The sequence below is a fragment of the Ascaphus truei genome, chromosome 4, assembly GCF_040206685.1.
Source record: "Ascaphus truei isolate aAscTru1 chromosome 4, aAscTru1.hap1, whole genome shotgun sequence".
In the NCBI taxonomy this organism is placed as follows: Eukaryota; Metazoa; Chordata; class Amphibia; order Anura; family Ascaphidae; genus Ascaphus; species Ascaphus truei.
This window is the reverse complement of record NC_134486.1, coordinates 225,272,325-225,294,484: the sequence shown is the minus strand read 5'-3', so window position 1 is coordinate 225,294,484 and position 22,160 is coordinate 225,272,325. Positions and strand designations below refer to the sequence as shown.

The 22,160-nt window shown below is 43.6% G+C and overlaps 1 protein-coding gene across 8 annotated transcripts in view; it reads left to right on the top strand.

Moving 5' to 3' along the window:
* The window catches only part of IPCEF1 (interaction protein for cytohesin exchange factors 1), a 246,559-nt gene that overhangs the window by 92,382 nt on the left and 132,017 nt on the right, over positions 1–22,160 (top strand). For all 8 annotated transcript variants that reach the window (XR_012801047.1, XM_075596933.1, XM_075596936.1 and 5 more), the window contains 2 exons: positions 2,032–2,082; positions 21,727–21,763. Coding sequence is in view for 7 of the 8 variants with exons in the window: in XM_075596933.1 (XP_075453048.1) it covers positions 2,059–2,082; positions 21,727–21,763 (61 nt within the window). In the remaining variant the exon portion in view is untranslated. The remainder of the gene's footprint in view (positions 1–2,031; positions 2,083–21,726; positions 21,764–22,160) is intronic.

Sequence of the window (22,160 nt, the reverse complement as noted above, 5' to 3'; positions counted from 1 at the left end):
GGTATTACAAAATATTTAGGGTCCTAGATCTTATAAGCTCAAGTAAGCGCATGGATCTAATGGTCACTCGGGTAATTTAAAATTGAGTTTTAACCCGTATAGTGATTGTCGGTGAACCGGCTGTGGAGTCTTGATGTAAGGTAGGTGAACAGTATAGTCTTATACACGTCCCTGATTCCCAGTATAGTCCATATGTTTGGGGATACTAGAAGGCACCTTCATATAGTGTCTGATCTTGAATGTTAAGGTGGTCAAGCATGCTAGCACTTGGTCTAAGAAGCCGAGTGGACTCCACAATGGTAATAGTATTTACGGACTTAGGATGATAGGATCACCGTCACATATGATGGTGCCGGCTGTTAGTGCTCCATGTGTTACTTGTTCTGCAGCCGTCACGGCAGCCGCCTCACAGTACTGGAAGCTATGGGGGAATGTCCTCCAGTTTCAGTGCATCTGAATGTGGGATCTTGAGAAAAGGATGAATAACAAATCTTGAAACGGACCCTGAAGTGAATGAGTGGTAACAAACAGCTGAGTAATCTTGATTGTAGAGCTCATTGAGAGGTTGCCTGCTGCCAGATGTATATCAAAAGGAACCCTGTCTGAACCAACCGGTGTAAGTGAACATGAGTAAATTCAGCGTGTCCCAATATGACTGGCAGCAACCCTAGAGCATAACATAATCCTCTAATAGTATAACAATAAGGTTTGTTACTCACATAAACGCTGCTGGAGAGTGTCTCAGAGGCGTGCGTCCAGCTGAAGTATAAATACAGACAGGAGTCCACGTGGGGAAAGCGAAGCACAGCCGGTCCAGAAATGAATGATCCGGGGCTAAGCAGTTGAAATTAAAAAAAATATTTATTGTGGGTGCACAACATGGTGGCACAGGGACGCGCTGGAGTAACACTTTTTCAAAGAGTAAGACTGTCAGAGGTACATCCCTGTGCCACCATGTTGTGCACCCACAATAAAAAAAAATCATTTCAACTGCTTAGCCCCGGATCATTCATTTCTGGACCGGCTGTGCTCTGCTTTCCCCATGTGGACTCCTGCCTGCCTCACAGTACTGGTCTGGATAGAGGGATAGCTAATTCACGGTTAACCCAGTATCACTAATAGACCATACAGAAGCATAAGAATACCAGAGGATGATAATCTGTGTATGTCGTAAAGGATATATGAACGCTGAATCAGTAAGCAGTACTACAATATACTCCACACTGAATCTCAAAGCACTATTTAAATTTTCAACAGAGGCTCTAATAACACGTTAGCAGTATTCGTAAGAGAGCAACAGAAATGCCTGTTGCACGTCTTTATATAGCAACAATTTTGAAACTTGTGGAATGATACCTGGATTCACCTTCAGCGCGCGCACACAACTGTAACACACAGCAGTCACACACAGCACACACCTGTCTGCAGTCTCTTAATGCAGATTTCCAAGTTGTGAGCCGCCATTTTTGTCACCCCCATACCTCACGAGGTGCATAGCCTTATGGGCACATATATATACGCACACACGGCAGATGGGGGGCACAGCGCACGCACACACCTGGCTGCAGTCTCTTAATGCAGCTTTCCAAGTTGCGAGATCCGCCATTGTTACACTCCACGAGGTGCGAGATCCGCCATTGTTACACCAAGAACAACAAATTGTGTTCTGTAGTCTTTATAAGAAACGACAAACATATAAAAGTGGGTATAGAGACCTTTATAAGAAAACATTTTTTAAATAATAAATAATCGAAACATTTACTGAATTTTTCTTTTCACCTTTCCTATGGAGCCTTTCCGAAAACCGTATAGCTACCTTAAGATATTTCTAACAAATAGTACCTGTGAGAACATGAAATCCCGGGCAACGCCGGGTATATAAGCTAGTCTTCTATAAAAACAAGAATACATTTTTAAATATGCATAATCGTATCATTCGTTTTATTTTATAATCCAGTGCAAAACTAAAACATTATAAGGTTAAAGTTCAGAAACTCAAAAATGGTTTCCATGTTCTTTTTCTTTTTCTAGGTTGTCCTTTACCTTTAAAAATCACCTATGGCTGCAGATGGAAATGAACTGGTGAGTATCCTTTATCTCAGTATCAAAGAAAATTGCATGAAAATGGTGTCGTAATCTGCAATTATATACCAAAATTATTCCTCACAGACTATTCCTGCAATAATACTACTAATTCCTAATGTTCATGAGTTGTTAACTGAATGGAAACAAGTAGTGACTTCAGGAACTCAGGATTAATAGCCATTATTAAGCAGAAAGGAAACCGTGAAGAGCAGTTATTTTAATGCTGACAGATGTTGTAGCAGTAATGCTCTGACAGTAGTGTAACTCAAGGGCTTATACTATTTGTCCTGAAGCACATGATTGCACCACTTAGTATCAGAACTCTTACTTCTTCCTTAGTCCCCATTCTCACCCATATCTTTAATTCCTCCCTGTCCTCTAGCAAATCCCACTCCTCTCAGCATGCAATAGTTACACCTATTCTCAAAAACACCCAGACCCTACAAGCCTTGCTAACTATCACTCTATCCTTCCTGTCTTTTTTCCAAATTGCTAGAATGTCTCATGTTCTCCCATATGATCAATGTTCCTAATTCCCATGTCCTCCTGGACTCTTTACAATCTGGCTTTCAAACAACTCACTCAACAGAGATTGTAGATCATTGGCTACTTTAGTTAGCACAATCAGGGGTGCGCAAACTTTTTTTGGTGCGCCCTCCTGTCTCTTCTCGTCCTTTGATGCGTCCCCCTCCTTATCTTGCGCGGCATCAAAAGACGCTGCGGGGTCGTGTGACATCACGTAACATCGCGTAATTTCATGTCACGTTACCATGGTCACACATCCTGCAGCCGGCTGAACCTCGGTAAGTAGAGTTTGCAGAGGCCTCACACGGTCCCCCAGAATTTAATTTAAATGCCTTGGGGAAGAGCATGGGACCTCTGCACCCGCCCGCGCTCCCCCCAAAAAATCTTGCGTCCCCCCCTCCCAGTTTGCTCACCGCTGATCTACATGAAGCAAAATCCCATGGTAAATTTCCCCTACTAATCCTGCTCGATCTCTGCTGCCTTTGATACTGGCGATCACACTCTTTTCCTTCACATTCTAAACTCCCTTGGTACCCTCAAAAAATCTCTATCCTGGTTCTCATCTTACCTCTCCCAACACACGTTTTCGGTCTGTGTTGCTAACATATCTTCGTCTTCTTTGAATCTCTCTATTGGTGTACCTCAGGACCCTATTCTGGGATCTCTCCTTATCTCTCTCTACACACTATCACTTGGTTAATTCATTACTCTTTTGGCTTTACATATAATCTCTATGAAGATGATACCCAGATATATCTATCCCCCCTACCCTCACCCATGAAATCCAGTCCCAAGTCTCTGATTGTTTCCTGGCTATATCCTTGTGGATTGCACTCCGCCACCTTAAACTTAGTATGGCCAAAATTGAACTCCTCATATTTCCCCCCAAACCTGTCCAAATATCCCCTTTTCCATCACCGTAAACAGTTCTACCATCTATCATGTTGCCAAAGCACGTTGCCTACGAGTGACATTTGACTCCCCTACCTTCTCCATTCACATTCATGGCATAGCTCAAACTTATCACTTCTTCCTCTGTAATATTGTTAAGATCCGCCCTTTCCGCTGTCACGCTACTGCTAAAACTCTAACGCATTCCCCTTTCCTCTCCTATCTGGATTATTGTAACATACTCCTAACAGGTCTCCCTGCTTCACAACTTTCTCAGTTGCAATCTATCTAAAATTCTGCTGTTAGAATAATTTAATTTCCTCCCAAAATAGTCTCCGCTTATCTGCTCCTTAAATCCCTCGCCTGGTTCCCATCAAGTTTCGGATCACCGAGAAAGTTATTGTGCTTATCTTCAAGGTTTTCCGCTCATCTGCTCCTCCCTACATATCAGCTTTGATCTCTCGCTATGCCCCTGCTCGTCTCCTGCGTTCTACCCATAATTGTTTCTTTTCCACCCCTTTCACCTCTACTGCTCTGTCTCGCCTTAAACCTTTTTCCCTCACTGCAACTTACCTGTGGAACTCCCTAACACTAAAACACCTCTTAAATGAAGCACTCCATTAGCCTAGACTCCATAGCTACTGTCCCACACTCACAGTTACTCCTAACAATGACAGCTGTGAGCACTATATAAATAAAGATATGCATACTTGTACAATAAGCCCCTATGGAGGTTACATACTGAACATCAAAAGATCTCTTTTAAGCCTATCCATACAGTTACTGTACCTTTTATCTCTCTCCTCCAACACTAGGGCATGATAAGAAATAATTATTACAAATAGAGATATGTGAGTGGATCTCACTCATCATACATTACAGAAACGCTTGTATTTTCTTTGTTCTCCTTATTGTTATTTTATTCTTACTAAGTGATGTACTCAGTCCCTTTACAGTATAAATGTTAGCATACTAATATTGAGCAGAAGCTCAAGATTCAAGGTACTTTATGCAAACTAAAAATAGAAAAAGAGAGTGAATCAATGCTGTGTATGCTGTGGTTTCTTTAAATCTTTCTTTTATTAGAGAGGAACAGTACAGTTCCTGGGACACATTGCTCTGTATATCTTTCTAGCACTAAAGAGTTAAACTGGTTATGTTAAAATTTCCATCACATGTTCTCACCATGTTTTTGCTTAGCTTTCAATGTTCTAGTTGTACACATAATTTCCTTTTAAACTCCCACATTTTTTTTATTGTATTACTCATCTCTCTTTAACTACACTGATCTGACCCAAAGCCTCCCCCTATTTATTTCCTTCCATTATCCTCCTGACTTTTATTAGCACTGTCTCTCTGTTTCGATACTTAGTACAAATGTCTAGACCAAACTGTTGAATCTTAGGAAGAGAGCATGCGGTAGTTCTTAACAAACTTTCTTGTTACTTAAGAAAAAAATAAATACCACCCACTATTGCAGTACTGGTAGACAGACTAAAACACGAGTAAATATTTTAAATATTTCCTGTTACATATCAGAAAATCACTTTTAAAGTGGAACATTACAAAACCAATTTAAAGTCAGTGTGCATGCTTTCATCCTTCAGCATGCTAATCATTAAGATTTTACTTCACATGCTTGCTTAGTAGCTTAACAAACCATATCTCTATAATGTACATTGCAAAACTACTTGACTTTTTTATACACACTATTTTTTTCAGTCAATTATAAACAGACACTCACCAATGCTTGATAAGTTTATTCCGATCACCGATCGACAATTTTGGTCCCATCAGGACCTTTTGACAAGGCCTTGATGGGGCTGAAACGTTAACCGGAATACATTTATCATGCACTGGTAAGCACCTGTTTCTATAAACTGTTTATTATTGTACTGTATCATTGTGAATATAGCTTTACAGTGCACACCACAATATTAAGCTTCAGCTGGTGTGCCCAGCTTCCATTTCACACACGCACGCACACACGCACACTGGTATATCTTATTAAATGTTTCCCAATATTCCTTTTTGGAACAGACAGAGGCACACATTTACACCCATTGAAATTAATAGGCTATAATGGGGATAATTTCTTGTATCAAAGTCTATCCCTGAAAAACTGGGGCATTTATCATATGAGAAAAGACCATTGGTTTCAAGAGGAATGTTTTTAGTTTTTAGATTTGATGCCGTTTTGTGCCCCAGTTATGCAGATGGGAGACTTTAATAAATGACCCCCAATGTGCCATTCAGCTTAACATCACTTAGAAATGATTGTTTAAAATGCTATGTAGGAACCTATTAATGCAAATAGTTTGCATGCAATAATAGGAAACTATCAACATATGGTAATAAACAGATTGAAAAGTATTTATTAGTTTTTACTATATAATTAGATAAAAATGTGATGCTAATAAGAATACAAGGTAATAGAACAAAGTTCTGGTAAATAGTGCTCTAATGACTGTGGTAACTAGTCTGAATAAGACAAATAATACACGTAGTCTTGATTGAAGAACTTCCTCAAACAGGAATGTGCGAGTGTAGTGAGTGCTGGGGTACACAGGTAAGCGCTAATAAGACACATATATAATGTCCTGGTAGGTGCTGTAGATGAAGGTATAATAGCTCCACTAAATCCCTTCCAAGTGGGACTGCATCTCAAGCGCTGACATCCACCATGTGTATACATCCCAGTAACCAATTGAAAGGTAACTCACATGCGTAGTCCTGGTGTTCCTCTGTGGGCGTGCATCCCCTGGAATCAAATAGAATGGTAACCCCCAAGAAGGTAAGGTGAGGCGGAGCACAGCTGTGCCGATGAGGGATTTATTAGGATAACAGCCGATCAGATAAAAACTTCTTTATTTGGACAACATGGTGCAGACAGGAAAGCTCTTACGCGTTTCACGCCACGATTGGCGCTTCGTCAAACTAAATAAAACTATTTTGGATTTAGAAACCTACAATTTTTAGCAGTTTGTTTTAAAAAGTCTCTCTCCCTATTCATTAAACTGCAATAATGCCAATTGGGGCACTATCACATTGAGTTCAATTGGAGTTTCCATAAGGTGTGCAATGATTGGCAATATCACAGTTTAATGAATAACCCCATTTGTATTTTTATAGAATAACTATTGAATGTGCCATTCTACAATGAAGAGTTTATCCCCAAAATGTAACAGACTGAAGATTTCGTAAACTCAGACACAATACCACTAGTTTTTAAGGCACTTCTAGCACTGAGAAAATACAATACAGTATGTACTGTATGTTTTGACAACTCGGCCACGTTGAAGGATCTTTGCTCTCACATTAAGGCAGAAAGCATAACCATCTGTTAGCAGGTTTATTCTGACAGGCATAAAACAAAGCAACTATAAAACAAAATGTCTAGCTTCTCTCTGAGCTGTAACTACACATTTTGCCCCTAACTATCCCGGATGGCTACCCCGCTTACCGGTTAAACATAACTCAGGGATAGCTGAATCACAGGCAGTGCAACAAAAGAAGACTACATTATCCTTACTTTAGGCTCCTGAGATAAGTCCATCTCCTGTGCCATGCAAATCCTCTGGGCAGCTTCACTTTCTCCTGGCTAACGCGATCTTTGAAGATTCCAACTCTGAACCATCATGGTTCTTCTTACTGCAATGTATTTTCTCAAGAACATTTCACTCCTATCAGTAATTTTGGATTACCCCTTTGGGGCCATTATAGGGTAGTCGGGAGGTGAAGAGGCTTGTTACCTCATTAGCAGATTGTGACCACAATGAGTAATCGTTGTTTAAGAGGACACTGGTGAATAAATCCTTGTAGCGTGTGCACTCAAACAGTGTCTCTTCATGTACTCGCTTTACCATGATGTGCTTAGCTTCCTCAACCCTGCAGAGGACTTCTTGCTCAAGCTCACTTTTCCATTTCACCAACTCTTCTTTTACTCTCTTGGCAACGGGTTCTTCTACGTGTTGTGTGATCTCCTCTTCCCTGTCACTAACGTGACCATCTGCTTCTGGCTCAGCACCATTAATCTCCAGCATCTCAACATGACAGAATTTTCATCAACTCTGACTGTACCCCGTGGCATCTCTCCTTTGTAGTCTGCAGACTTATAGTCTTGGACCTCTCTTTCGCGATGCATTAATTTATTCAAACGAAAGCACCGCTAGACAAACAGTGAAACTCATCTCAGTGTGAGATAAGCTACAGTATATGTTTCCGTCTCATACTAGTCACAGACTGAATCTGTATAGTGGCTGATTACATAGTAAGGAATCTGTTTTGGACCACATGGGCACGGTAGCATGACTGGAGTGCAATTACACATTGCCCATACTTTTTCCTTTGTCTTTGCATCCTCCAAATTGATAGAAGAAAGCAGGCTGCTTTATTCCAATGGTAAAGCTGATGAGCTTTCATCCCTCTGTAGGCAGCCTGCATGAGGATAGTTGCGGAGTGTTTTCACAGAAACCTTCTCTCTCAGTCCTTCCCTGGATAAGAGCTCTGTAGTATTTCTGAATTGTTATATCATACAAAAAAAAAAAGCGCTCAAAATTCTAATAGTGTCTTAACTAAAACAGAATAAATGTGGTGCTGCTTGAAGAAAAAAGAGCTGTTCCTAGTTCTTTTCATTGAAGATTCACTCAGGAGAAAATCAGAGCATCTCCAAGAAATCTAAACAGAAAAAAGGGCAAAAAATGGTGAAGTACGTTTTGATGAATCAAAACAAAAAAGAAATGGTGAGATATGCACTTACCTCTAAGTGCCTTGTCACCAGGCACATAAAGGTTTCTTTCCACAGTTTCACTTGAACATAGATGAGCTGGAGCCTTTCTGGTAAGTGTACAACCAACTGTATAAAAGATAGAAAGTGGTATAAGGTATACACCATGAATGGAGCAGTGATATTGATGTTGCACCCATGAGTCCTCTCCCCAGACCTCGACCCTCGCCGTTCCTGTCGGTGTCTTGCGTCAGTTCTGGTTTGATCTCTGGGTTCCTGCAACTCAGTCCCACGGCAACCCGACTAGTTTCGAAGGAAACTCCTTCTTCCTCAAGGGCTTGAATGGCATAGTCCATATCCTGTTATCTTATATACCCTATCGCTACTCTGTGCATGCTTTATTAATTACTTTAAACAGAGAATGATATTAGTATATAGATTACCTCTATTGCACATATATTTTATTTAAAACAACAAAAAAAATATATAATGTATAACATATAAAAATAATAAAAGAATAGAAATTGTAACATGCATATCTTAAATCTGTAGATATAAAATGATCAATGTGGTAAATCATATGAAACATATAATGAGCAACAACTATACAGTATGTCTCCTATTTAGAAGGACTATTATATCTTATGATTTTAAAAATGAATTGTGATGAATAAAGCAATTAAAGAAATTAAAAACTATATTAATAGTAAAATTAATTTGTTTTTCACCATAGATAAATTGTAATATAGAACAATCTTTTTGTAATTATATGGTGAGTGTACTCTTAGATTCTATTTAGAAAATGTATCCAATCTGACATACTTCATATAGATTATTGTAAATAGTTAAATATATATGGGAAAAGATATGGATTTAGTGGATAAGGGATTTGTTTATGTAAGAAAACAACCAAGATCAATATTAATGTTTAGTCCTTGCGGGACTAACGTTTTTAATTTAAAGATCCACATGGTTTCCTCAAGGACTAAACATTAATATTGATCTTGGTTGTTTTCTTACATAAACAACCACCTTAACCACTAAATCCATATCTATTCCCATATATATTTGACTATTTACAATAATCTATATGAAGTATGTCAGATTGGATACATTTTCAAAATAGAATCTAAGAGTACACTCACATATAATTACAAAAAGATTGTTCTATATTACAATTTATCTATGGTGAAAAACAAATTCATTTTACTATTAATATAGTTTTTAATTTCTTTGATTGCTTTATTCAACACAATTCATTTAAAAATCATTATAATATATAATAGTCCCTTCTAAATTGGAGACACATAGTTGTTGCTCATTATATGTTTCATATGATTTACCACATAGATCTTTTTATATCTACAGATTTAAGATATGCATGTTACAATTTCTATTCTTTTATTATTTTCATATGTTATACATTATATATTTTTATTGTTGTTTTAAATAGAATATATGTGCAATAGAGGTAATCTATATACTAATATCATACTCTGTTTAAAGTAATTAATAAAGCATGCACAGAGTAGCGATAGGGTATATAAGATAACAGGATATGGACTATGCCATTCAAGCCCTTGAGGAAGAAGGAGTTTCCTTCGAAACTAGTCGGGTTGCCGTGGGACTGAGTTGCAGGAACCCAGAGACCAAACCGGAAGTGACGCAAGACGCCGACAGGAACGGCGAGGGTCGAGGTCTGGGGAGAGGACTCATGGGTGCAACATCAATATCACTGCTCCATTCATGGTGTATACCTGTATACTACTTTCTATCTTTTATACAGTTAGTTCTACACTTACCAGAAAGGCTCCAGCTCATCTATGTTCAAGTGAAACTGTGGAAAGAAACCTTTATGTGCCTGGTGACAAGGCACTTACAGGTAAGTGCACATCTCACCATTTCTTTTTTGTTTTGATTCATCAAAACGTACTTCACCATTTTTTGCTCTTTTTTCTGTTTTTATTTCTGAATTGTTAGAATACTTTTTTTTATTTATTTCAGACTCTGTTCTGATCTGAGGAAGTTCTAACTGGAAACATAGGGACTTGCCTCTTTCCTGCTCCAATGCGCCATCTGCTTCTTCCAGTGCTAACTGCATCCTTGACTTTTCTTGTTCAAATAGTTTCTTCACTTTCTCTAGCTTGTGAAGCTTCTCATTCCTTTCACTGACCTGTTCAGCCCAATCTGAAACTTACTCTTTCAGACATGTATTCTCTCTTTTTATAGTCTCTAAATTAATCATGAGCTTTCAAGTCACACACCTCTGTGCTGAGAGCGTGGAACTCATGGCGTGAGATTTCCAGCTCTGTGATGAAATTGCGAACCTCTCTCTGGGAGACATCATAGTACTGCTTCCAGTCAGCAAACATTTTGTCAGACTTTCTCTGCTTCTTGTCCATGGCAGCAATATTGGCATCACGTCCTCCAACTCACTCTGCATGAGACGCTTTGTCTTCTCCATAGACACACACTTAGCAATGGCTGCACACCTCTGTAGCTCAGCCTTGGCTTTTTGCTCTTTATCTAATCATTCACGCAGCAGACAACAGTAATGCCTGGCAGATTGCATTGCATTTTCAGCGTGGCTCTAGGAATCAACACTCTTTCGTTTGAATTTTTTTTTGTGCTTAGAAATGTTTATATGAAAAAGAAAGAAAGATATAAATATCAATGTGGCAGTATGCTAAGCATGATTGGTGGTATAATTTTATGTGACTGACCTTGTCCTCTCTCTCTGATATGGTAGTCAAGAGAAATAATCAACAACCTGCAGTCTCACAATGATGGTCTACACTTATATCAAATGAGGCTGTTATGTTTAAAACGAGGAAAATGCAATATATTTTTACCATATTTTGAGATGAGCCCTAATAAGACAAAGATTCATAACACAGAATGAAACACAGGCAAAACAATATTTGAAATGCCATTACATTTTAGATTTTGTCGTCAAATTCTCGTAGTATTATCAAACTTCAGTTAAAAACGATAATGACCAATTTAATTCTCATACTATTGTGTGGTATTATACGAGACAATAAACAAGCCTAGTTTCCAGTGACAGTCGAGATACCGGCAAAAAAGTTGTCCTGCTGTTGTCTGTCACAACGATCAAGCACTGTCTTGAAGTCAAACAAAAATGCAAGTACTGAATACCACTTCAACGCTCACATTATTGCAATTTGAAAATAAATCAATGTAATATAATATCACAAACTGCAAAACATTTCTATGTTACAATCTCATTCACAAATATCAAGAAAGTGATTTGAATATGGTGCTCCCACACTAAAATGGGTGCATGTGTAATTGATAATAAAGTGAAGATATATAATAAGACACTATTTAGAGTGATCTAAGTAATAAAAACATTGCTAAGTGAAAATACATTTTGCATAAAAATAAATTATGTGTCTTTGTGATCTATGAAAATCTCACAACCTCTGGTGGGAATTTGTTTCCAAAAATTCCCTTTGACGTATGTACTCTCCAGAATCCAGAGGGAGTATAAGCAAGGATCTGTAACGCTCGGCCTGCCCACAAGACAGACGAGACCCCGGGACTGAGGTGGAAAGGGATAATACCACACACCTAACAGTGAACGGGGGCAAGGCCGGAGTGTGGAAGTAGTGTAGATGGTCCGGGTAACAACAACAGAAAGAGTACCGTACTTGCTAACTCCAGCGGTGGTAGGTATAGTCCGTAAGCCTGGGTCATGGAATGGAGAGAGCAGTGAAGTAGATTGTCCGTAAGCCGTGTCCAAGGGATATAGAAGTCTGCAAGGTAAAGAGTCCAACGCTAAGTACAAGGGTACCAGAGAGCAGCAAAAACGAAGTCCAAAGCCAAAGGTCAATATCCAGGGAGGTCAGCAGAATAACAGGGACAGGAAAAGGGACTGAAAGACAAAAGGGGCCAGACAACAGCAGACAGCACCAAGGTACAGAAGCTATGCAGAGCAAGGAGGTAGTGGTGAGGGGAGACTAAATAGGGGGTTGGGACCTATCAGAGGAAGGGGAGGAACGGAGGAGTGGTCTGAGGAAAGACCTGATAGGAGGGAAGTGTTTGGGAAGCTGGGGCCTATCAGAGCAAGGGGAGGAATGGAGGAGCGGCCCGGGGAAGGACCTGATAGGGGAAAGGTGTCTGGGTAGCTGGGGCCTGACACAGCAAGGGGAGGAGTGGAGGAGCGGCCCGGGGAAGAGCCTGATGGGGGAGAAGGGCCTGGGGGCGGACCTGACAGGGGAGAGGCAGGGAAACGCGTGGAGTGCGCGTGTGTCATCGAGGGCGGAGTCAGGCGCGTGGTGCCAGAAAATGGCAGCCTGGGTCCACGCGCGCCTGTAGGGGTGACGCGCGCGACCTGGAAGTGTGGGGGCAGCGGGAGAGGGAGCCGCAAGGAGCGAGGTGCCTGGGTGGCATGTAAGAGAGGTAAGGAGGCGCTGGCAGCAGCTATACCCGCAGCGCGGATCCTTACAGGATCCCCCCCAAAAAGAAAAGGATATATAGTGCACAAACATATGGTAAGTATGGAGGAGTTGGAGAATTGGCTCTCTCAGATGTCCTACTTTACAGTGTGTCTGAATTAAAAGGGCAGAATTCCCAAACTGTGCAAAGAATCTTCTTGTGGTTGGGGAATGTCTTGACCAGATGTTTATCCCGAGATGAAGAAACATATCATGGTGCAGACCAATATAAAAGCTTTATCAAATAAAAACATATATGTAAATGTACTTACATTTTGTCCATTTAAAACATGCACATAACAAATGCTGAGGATCGTGGTTTTAAGCCCCGTGGTTTGCGCGTCATGGTGTTGGTGTCTTCGCCACAGACTACCCCATAGCTCTTCCGGGTCTCCAGTGACGCGAGATGCAGAGACACACTGGACGCCCAGAAGAGTAGAGGGATAGTCTGTGGCGAAGACGCCAACACCGTGTCGCGCAAACACAGGGCTTAAACCATGATCCCTAGTGCTTGTTATGTGCATGTTTTAAATGAACAAAATGTGAATACATGTACATGTTTTTATTTGATAAAGCTTTTGTATTGGTTTGCACAATATGTTTCTTCATCACAAGATAAACATTTAGTCAAGACATACACCAACCACAAGAAGATTCTTTGCCACAGTTTGGGAATTCCTGCGCTTTTAATTCAGACACACTGTTAGTAGGACATCTGAGAGAGCCAAGACTGCATTTCCTCCATACATACCATATGTTTGTGTACTATATATCCTTTTCTTTTTTGGGGTGATGTGACAAAGTGATTGGTGAAAACTGGCGCTAATGGAATACTAGTGTTCACTTGAAATATAGTGAATATATAATACACATATATTAGTGTGAAAATGAAAGTGACTAAAAATAGTGCAACTGCGAAAAAGTAATATAAGTTGTAACCCCCTGCTCAGACCCTCTGGAAGGGACTGTCTTGGCTGGTCCCAGATGATCAATACGCTTTTTCTCAACCCAGGGGGAGCATGTGGGAAAAAAACAACAGGAAAAAACACACTAAGTGCAGACAATAACGTGCAATGATGAAATTAATATTTGATGCTTGGCTCTTATGTGCTGCCTACTCACAAGATGTCAGTAGGATAAAGGCAGTGGCGGGATATGTGGAGTCTGGTAAGTCTTTCTGGACACACAGGAAGCAGCTAGGACTAGGATATCAGGTGCAAATGTACATGGAAAGATAAAGAAAGACCTCCATGGTGCAGATCAATGGTACAAGGATAATTTTATGTAATACTAAAAATGTGCACTTACAATGTTAAAAAACAATATTAGCGTTTGTCACTTAATAAGTGAAAAGGAGTGTATGGATGGTTGCCGCAGCTCACCGCACCGCCGACGTCCCGAAGTGGCTATGTCACAGGCTCTCTGTGGCTCCCTCTTCACCTTACAGTGTGGGGATCGCCTCCAGCGGTGTCTCCGGCGCGACACGTCACTTCCGGTGGGCACGATCAGCTCCGTCGCGTCACTTCCGGTCCGGCACAGGATTGACAGCTCGCAGCACCAATCCTCTCACTTCCTAGGCGGGTCCACGCTACGCATTTCGCCAATAGAATGACGGACAGGGGGTGAGTGAAGTGAAGTGAGTGGCCCTTTATTACCCCCTCTGCCACCAATAAACAATACAATATGTACTAACCACCAATACACAACCTACCCACCCCCTGCACCCCCACATAAAACCATAATTTATTTTTTGATACATAGGATTGATACCAGAGGCCAGCGGGGGCCCTGGGTGGTCCCTACAGGTGTCTTTGGGCCCTTGGGTGATCCGCATGGGTGTCTGGCAGCCCTCGGGTGATTCCCATGGGTATCTGGGGGTGTTCAGGGGTCCTTGGGTGGTCCCCGTCGGTCACTTCTGCAGTGCCAATCCTGTAGCAAAATTTTTTTGGGCCATACTTTGCAATTAATACACCTCCCCCCCCATCAGATACAGTACAGTAATGGGCAAAATAACTATTATCCCTATATGGATAATAGCTCATTTGCCCATTATTAAATTAAACAGTAGCCAACCAGAAGAAATAAAGTAAATAAACCTTTCTACTTACCCCTGCCATCATGAATGGTGTCCTCGTCAGCATACTGCAGGTCAATGTCCTCCAATGACAGCAAGAATACATAAATAAATACAATCTAATGGCCCCTAACCCCTTAATTACCTTAGCGGATAATAACTGCTATAGCAATTAAGGAGTTAAACCCCCCCCCACTACCCACCCTGGATGCCTAACAACCCACCCTGGGACCACTATACCTACCCTTTACCCTTTGATTGGCATAGTGGTACATCATACCCATAAAATATGGCCATGATAAGCCACTATCGCACTCAATGCTCACCCTAAAAAAAAGCCTCAAGGCCAAAAATACACAATAATAAAACATATATACAAGTACCTAAACACCACATTTCAAGACATAAAAGCACTAACCAACCAATTAATACATTGTAAACACTAGCCAAGAAATCAATTTATTAATAAAAACCACTAAGCAACACATCAATTAAAATCAGTAGCCAACAAAATACATAATTAAATAAAAACGCGAAACCATTTGAAATTTAAATGAAAACAAGCCATCTAAATTACAAAAAAACAGAATAAAGAATTAGCTGACACAGATAAAAGTAGATAGGCATAAACCCTCTAATAATAGGTGTGTCTGCTGGCGCTCCTACTTTGTGAACAATGGATAATTAGAAAGGAAGGGTTACACAATGACAAGTAGGGACATAGCACTTAAAGGGTTAATTTGGTAAAATAAATAATATATAGTCACATCAAGTGTTCTCAGATACAGAGTCCAATGTCAGGTTGAGTATGGGTATGCTGCTTCTTTACAACCAGAACTAACCTCAGGACCGGTAGAAACTATAGAAACAAAGACAAAAAGAGAAAAAAGCGCAAAACCCATAGAGTATTATAGTCAATTCATGGAATAATTAAAAACGGTTATAAACACTCACAAAAGAATATGTAGATATAGGCACTTCGGTACTTTGAATGACCGCTGGAACAGAAGTAATCCACTTGTCTGTTGGTTGGGGTGCTCAGTGTCTCTTCCTCTCTCCTTCACTCGATCGGCGGCGTGTATCCGCTTCCGCGTCAGGTGACTCGTGACGTCAGTGCGTGTGTGGTCAATCGGGGGTTGGACTTTGGGCAGACCAAAGTCCAACCCCCGATTGACATAACACACGCGCTGATGTCACGAGTCACCTGACGCGGAAGCGGATACACGCCTGCCGATCGAGTGAAGGAGAGAGGAAGAGACACTGAGCACCACAACCAACAGACAAGTGGATTACTTCTGTTCCAGCGGTCATTCTAAGTACCGAAATCTATTTTACAAACAATGTAAGCCAAACAATAAACAGAAAACTAAAATAAAACAATCAATAGAAAAAAAGCATTGGCCAAAAAATGCATTTGCTATCACTGTACAAATCTGTACCCTAAACGGGCACAGATTAATACATTATCAGTCAATGGGCAATGAAAAACATGAAAATACAAAAATACAATTAAAAAACCTGTAAAAATACAATTACATACATTCAATATTTTTCTTGCCTTTAGAAGTGTTGGCCCTCCGAATCCTGGCGAATCTGCAAGCTCTCATACCGTTACGTCATTAAGGCGGGTAGCTGCCCATAGGACTGTAGCTATCCCGGGTCTAGCGCATCCGAAGAAGCGGGGGTGCGTAGTGACATGCTGCAGAAACTCAATGACAAGATAGACCAGTTAACCACTCCCTCAAGCTTACCGCCGTTAGTAGAAGCACTTACCCTAGCCACGCATTCTCAAAGTTACCGGAAATTAAAGGCCTTCTCGGGGACTCTACCTATGCCCACGGGAGACGATGGGATAGATCCTTGGAAGGAACATACTAGGGGAGTAATGGAAGAATGGTCTTGTACCGATGTAGTGAAACGCCAACGGCTCATGGAGTGCTTGAGATCCCCGGCATCCACTTTGATCAGCATCCACCGAGAGCAGTATCCCGACCTGACCGCTCGTATGATGATCGAGTTTCTCGTCGAGGCCTATAGCGCAACCGAGGATGATGGGGCCTTGTGGGCTAAGTACTATGCCATTAACCAAAAGGAGGGAGAAGATTTGTCTGCCTATATCCAGCGCGTGCAAATCTCCCTGGGACCGCTGCTGCATCATAAATACTTGACCGCCTCCCAGATGGACGAATACCTCTGCAAACAATACCTACGGGCATGGGCGTCCGCAGAATTTTTTTCAGGGGGGGGCATAATTTATAACCGCAGCGCAATGGTGGTCCCGGCTGCAGCACAGATTGGTCCCGACTTGGGAGTGAGACGGCTTTCATTGGTAGGTAGTGTTACCAATGAGAGCTGCTTCACACCCGAGCGCTTCCTCCTGCGTAGCAGCATAGGCTAGCCTACCACTAGCTGCCTGCCGCGGCGCCAGGGGCACCCAGCCACCTCCGTCCCGGTCCACCCACCTCCGTCCCGGTCCACCCAGAGTCTGTTTTTGGCGTTTATAGCGCCGTTAACGTACTGTACGGCGCCATAAATGCCAAAAACAGCCCAGGACTGCGAGTGATCCAGGCAGAGCCGCCAACAGAAATCATGCGGCCCAGGACAAATGAAAGGAGCAGGCACCCCCCGAACCCATAGCGCCCCCCCCAAACCCATAGCGCACCTACCACGAAAAAATATCTTTTAGAGCGCAACTTTTACTTAACTGTTTTCTTATTGTGATACAGAATAAAACATTACAATGCAACCTGTTTATTTTTATATTTTCAACAAAAGACATGTGTCTGCCTGCCTGGGTGGGTGAGTGGATGAATGACAGTAGAATGACAGTGGGTGAGTGGGTGAGTGGGTGAATGACAGTGGGTGGGTGGGTCGGTGGGTGAATGACAGTGGGTGGGTGGGTGGATGGGTGAATGACAGTGGGTGAATGACAGTGGGTGGGTGGGTGAATGGTGTGGTGGCAAACAGTGGTGTGGTGTGGGGGGGGCAAACAGTGGTGTGGTGTAATTTGGGGGGGCAAACAAAGTGGGGTGGGGGGGGGGCAAACAAAGTGGTGTGGTGGCAAACAGTGGTGTGGTGTTGGGAGGCAAACAAAGTGGTGTGGTGTGGGGGCAAACAAAGTGGTGTGGTGTGGGGGGGGCAAACAAAGGGGTGTGGTGTGGGGGGGCAAACAAAGTGGTGTGGTGTGGGGGGGCAAACAAAGTGGTGTGGTGTGGGGGGGCAAACAAAGTGAGGGGAGAAGGGGGGAGAAGGGAGGAGAAAGGAGAGAAGGGGGGGAGAAAGGAGAGAAGGGGGGGGAGAAGGGAGGAGAAAGGAGACAAGGGGAGGGGAGAAGGGAGGAGAAAGGAGAGAAGGGGGGGAGAAGGGAGGAGAAATGAGAGAAGAGGGGAGAAGGGAGGAGAAAGGTGAGAAGGGGGAGAAGGGAGGAGAAAGGAGGAGAAAGTAGAGAAGGGGGAGAAGGGAGGAGAAGGGAGAGAGGAGGGAAGGGGGAGAGAGAGGAGGGAAGGGGGAGAGAGAGGAGGGAAGGGGGAGAGAGAGCAATGGGGGGAGAGAGAGAGCAATGAGGGAGAGAGAGTGCAATGGGGGGGGAGAGAGAGCAATGGGGGGGGGGAGAGAGAGAGAGAGAGAGAGAGCAATGGGGGGGGGAGAGAGAGAGAGAGAGCAATGGGGGGGGGGAGAGAGCAATGCGGGGGGGAGAGAGAGCAATGGGGGGGGAGAGAGAGCAATGGGGGGGAGAGAGAGCAATGGGGGGGGGGGGAGAGAGAGCAATGGGGGGGGGAGAGAGCAATGGGGGGGAGAGAGAGCAATGGGGGGGGAGAGAGCAATGGGGGGGAGAGAGAGCAATGGGGGGGGGAGAGAGCAATGGGGGGGGGAGAGAGAGCCATGGGGGGGGGGAGAGAGAGCAATGGGGGAATGAGAGAAGGGAGAGAGGAGGGAAGGCGGTAGAGAGAAAATGGATAGACACACACATACACACACACACACACACACAAACACAGCCCCTATTCAGCCAATAACACGCCCCCTCCCCTAATAGCCACGTACCCCCCCCCCACCCCACTCCTGCTCTAAAAATGTTGCAGGACAGCGATCGCTCATGCTTGGAGAGCTGGTGACATCACCGCTCTCCAAGCATGAGCAAGCTCAGCGGCAGCGTGGACTCAGCCTTAGGCCTCGGCCATGTTTACCGCTTGCTGGCGGAAGCGCGCTGAGGCGCGCTCCCGCTCAGAACTGAGCCCCTACAGTCGCAATTAGAGCGGCTTTAGTAGGGGCTCGCCTACGCTTCCGCAAGCGCGAGGAAGCGTAGGTCTTAGGGAATTTTAAAATTCCCCCGCTTGCCGGCGCGACAGGCCGGTCACGTGAGCGGTTCGCCCAATGAGGGCAAACCAGCTCCGTGACGCCACTGGCCCGCCCCCAGTCCGCCCCCTGATGGCGCACGGGGCAAGCAACCGCAAGGCCAGGGAAAGCACCCGCTTTCCCTGAGCCTCAGCGCGCCTCAGCACGCCAGCGGTAAGCGTGTCCGAGGCCTTAGGCCTAGGACATAGTACACTCAGCGTCGCTGAGCCGGGCTGAGCCACGCTGAACAGATGCACAAAGCCCCTGCATCTGTTATCAGCGCGGCTATAGTTTCTCCCTCCGCATGCGCGCTGATGCGTGCGGAGGCTGAGAAACTTTTCCGAGACAGGCAAGTTTGAAATTTGCCGCTCGGGGAAGCGGAGGAGCGGTCACGTGATCGCTCCCATCCAATGGGGCTGCAGCCGGTCCTACAGAGCCACCAGACCAGACAGGCAGCACAGAGGTGTGTGTGTGTGTGTATGTATGTAGGAGGGTGGGGGGAGCAGGTGATGTGTCCCCCTTCTGCCCCGATCCTTGTGCCTGTCTCCCTGCCAGCACGGGAGATGCAGGGGTGTTGCGCTGCCCCCGTGGGGTGGGGGGGAAGGAGGGAGTGGGTGATGTGTCCCCCTTCTGCCCCGATCACCATAGCTGCATCCCTGCACGCGCGGGAGATGGAGGGGGTTTGCGCTGCCACCGGGGGGGAGAGAGAGGAAGGGGTTGTGTCCCGGAGCAGTGGTGGCAGCAAGGTGGTGTGTGTGTGTCTGTGTATTTGTATGTGTGTGTGTGTGTGTGTGTCTGTGTGCATGTGTGTGTGTGCGTGCATGTGTGTGTGTGTGTGTGTGTGTGCGTGCGTGTGCGTGCGTGTGTGCGCGAATATATTTATCAAAGTTGCACAATGTTAATAAATAATTTATTCTCACATGTCTTTTTTTTTTAAATTTAAAATATTATATAATACACACACACACACACACACACACACACACACACACACACACACACACACTGACAGCTACCAAGTGACACACACACAGTGATACCCGCCTCCCAAGCACGCTTGCTGTCTCCTCTGCCAGGACAGCAAAAAGCTCCTGGTAGAGCGAGCGGCAGCAAGCAAGAGCGAGCAGCAGCACCTAAGTGCTTACTATGTCCCAGGCCTTAGGCTAAGGCCCCGCTCCCTCAGTCAGCGCGCCCGCACTGCAGACAGGTGGCGCGCTGACAGGCACAGACCGCGATATGCGGTCTGTAGGGAGCCGGGAGCCGAAGCGGGGGGGGGGTGGGAGTGGTTTGAGCGGAGGGACCGGCTACTCCCCCCTCCCCCTCCACGGGCTCGGTCTCCCGGGCTGCAGGAGGGAGCTGCTGCGGGCTGCTGGAAGGTAAGCAGCTCCTGCTCCCTCCCCCTTCCCTCCACAAATGCCCTCCTCACACACGCTGACACACACACACACACCACCCCCTACCTTGTGGAGGAAGCTGTCTGACAGCTCCCGCCGCTGATAGGCTCATCAGCGCACCACATGCAGCGTCACCGCTCAGGATCACAATTTTCTTGCATCCCCTGGCAGCTGACACGTCACAGCAGCGAGGGGGGACTGGGACCGGCTAGGAAAGGATACCCCTGCTGGTGAGGAACGCGCACGTGGCCACGCGCGCCGCGGACCAAAGCCTTAGACATGTCTGCAACCCTGCCTTTCAACCATTATCACCTAGCATACAGTGCTCCCACTGCAGCAAGGGATTCTGGGCAATGATTATAAATGATAATTTATATTATCTGTTATTTATTTGATTACCACATGTATTACTACTGTGAAGCGCTATGTACATTAATGGCGCTATATAAATAAAGACATACATACATACATACATACATACATACAATGACATGCAAATGAGCACCAATGTGTCACCTTTTGCCTAGAATATCCATTCACATGCAGCCCATATAAGCAAATGCAATGCTGTTCACACAGCTTTTAAGCACAGCATGGGATTAGATGCAAAGCTAGTCAAACCATACAAGAACATGCTATTATTATTAATAAACCACTCACATGTTTCAACTTAATGGGTCTCATCAGTGTGATAATGGTTTAAAGGCAGGGTTGCAGACCTGTCTACGACATGTGAATGTGCTCACAAGTGATATTCTTTATTGACTATATGCTAACAGTGGAGGTTTTTTGTTGCCTTTTTCACCCACGATAACTTAAAATGTATGTGTGTGTGTGTGTGTATGTATATATATATATATATATATATATATATATATATATATATATATATAGCCGTGTTAGTCCATTCTGCACTATATATATATATATACACACACACTCCATAAATACAAATGAACACATTTTTGTGTGTTTAAATCTTACCTGTTCCCGAGATAAAATGAAAAAATCAGACAGACATGCAAGGTTCACTAACACATTTACACATACATCAACAACAACTAAAACAATTCAGCCTGCCTCGAGTAGCTTCCCTTTTTTTGCTGTAAGTGGGTTTGGTATAGTCTGCACATTAACCGACCCCCCTTTTCTAACTCCAGCCTCTTCCATTCTCGGTGTTTGTCACAGCACAATAAGACATTTCCTCTCTGTCTTTCCTCTGTCCATTTCCTGCAGGTTTCCTTGCGTCCAAAGCCCAACAAGAGATCCAGAGGTAATATAATCAGGTTTTTTTTTTTCGTCGCTTTTGCTATTCTTGTTTTTTCTTTATTAGTAATGAAGTGTTTGTTTTAACGTGGTCAATCTTATTTGTTCAGCCCTGTGTTTTTGTCTTTAAATTAATTAAGGGAAATGATACTCCCTATCTGACCTGGGCTGTTGTGGTGTGTCAGAAAACATAGAGAGGCAGATCAATTGTAAGATAGGGAGTAAGAGAAAGAAATGCTTAACTCCTTGGCTGCCAGAGGGGACTGCATTGCTTTGCATTGTAAATCCTGCAGGCACTATAGAGATTACATTTGGTAGATCAGATTAAATTCTTATTACATTTTTTTAATTAATCCTCAGTTTTCTTACAAACTGGCTGTAAAAGTAGTACAATCTTTTCTTTG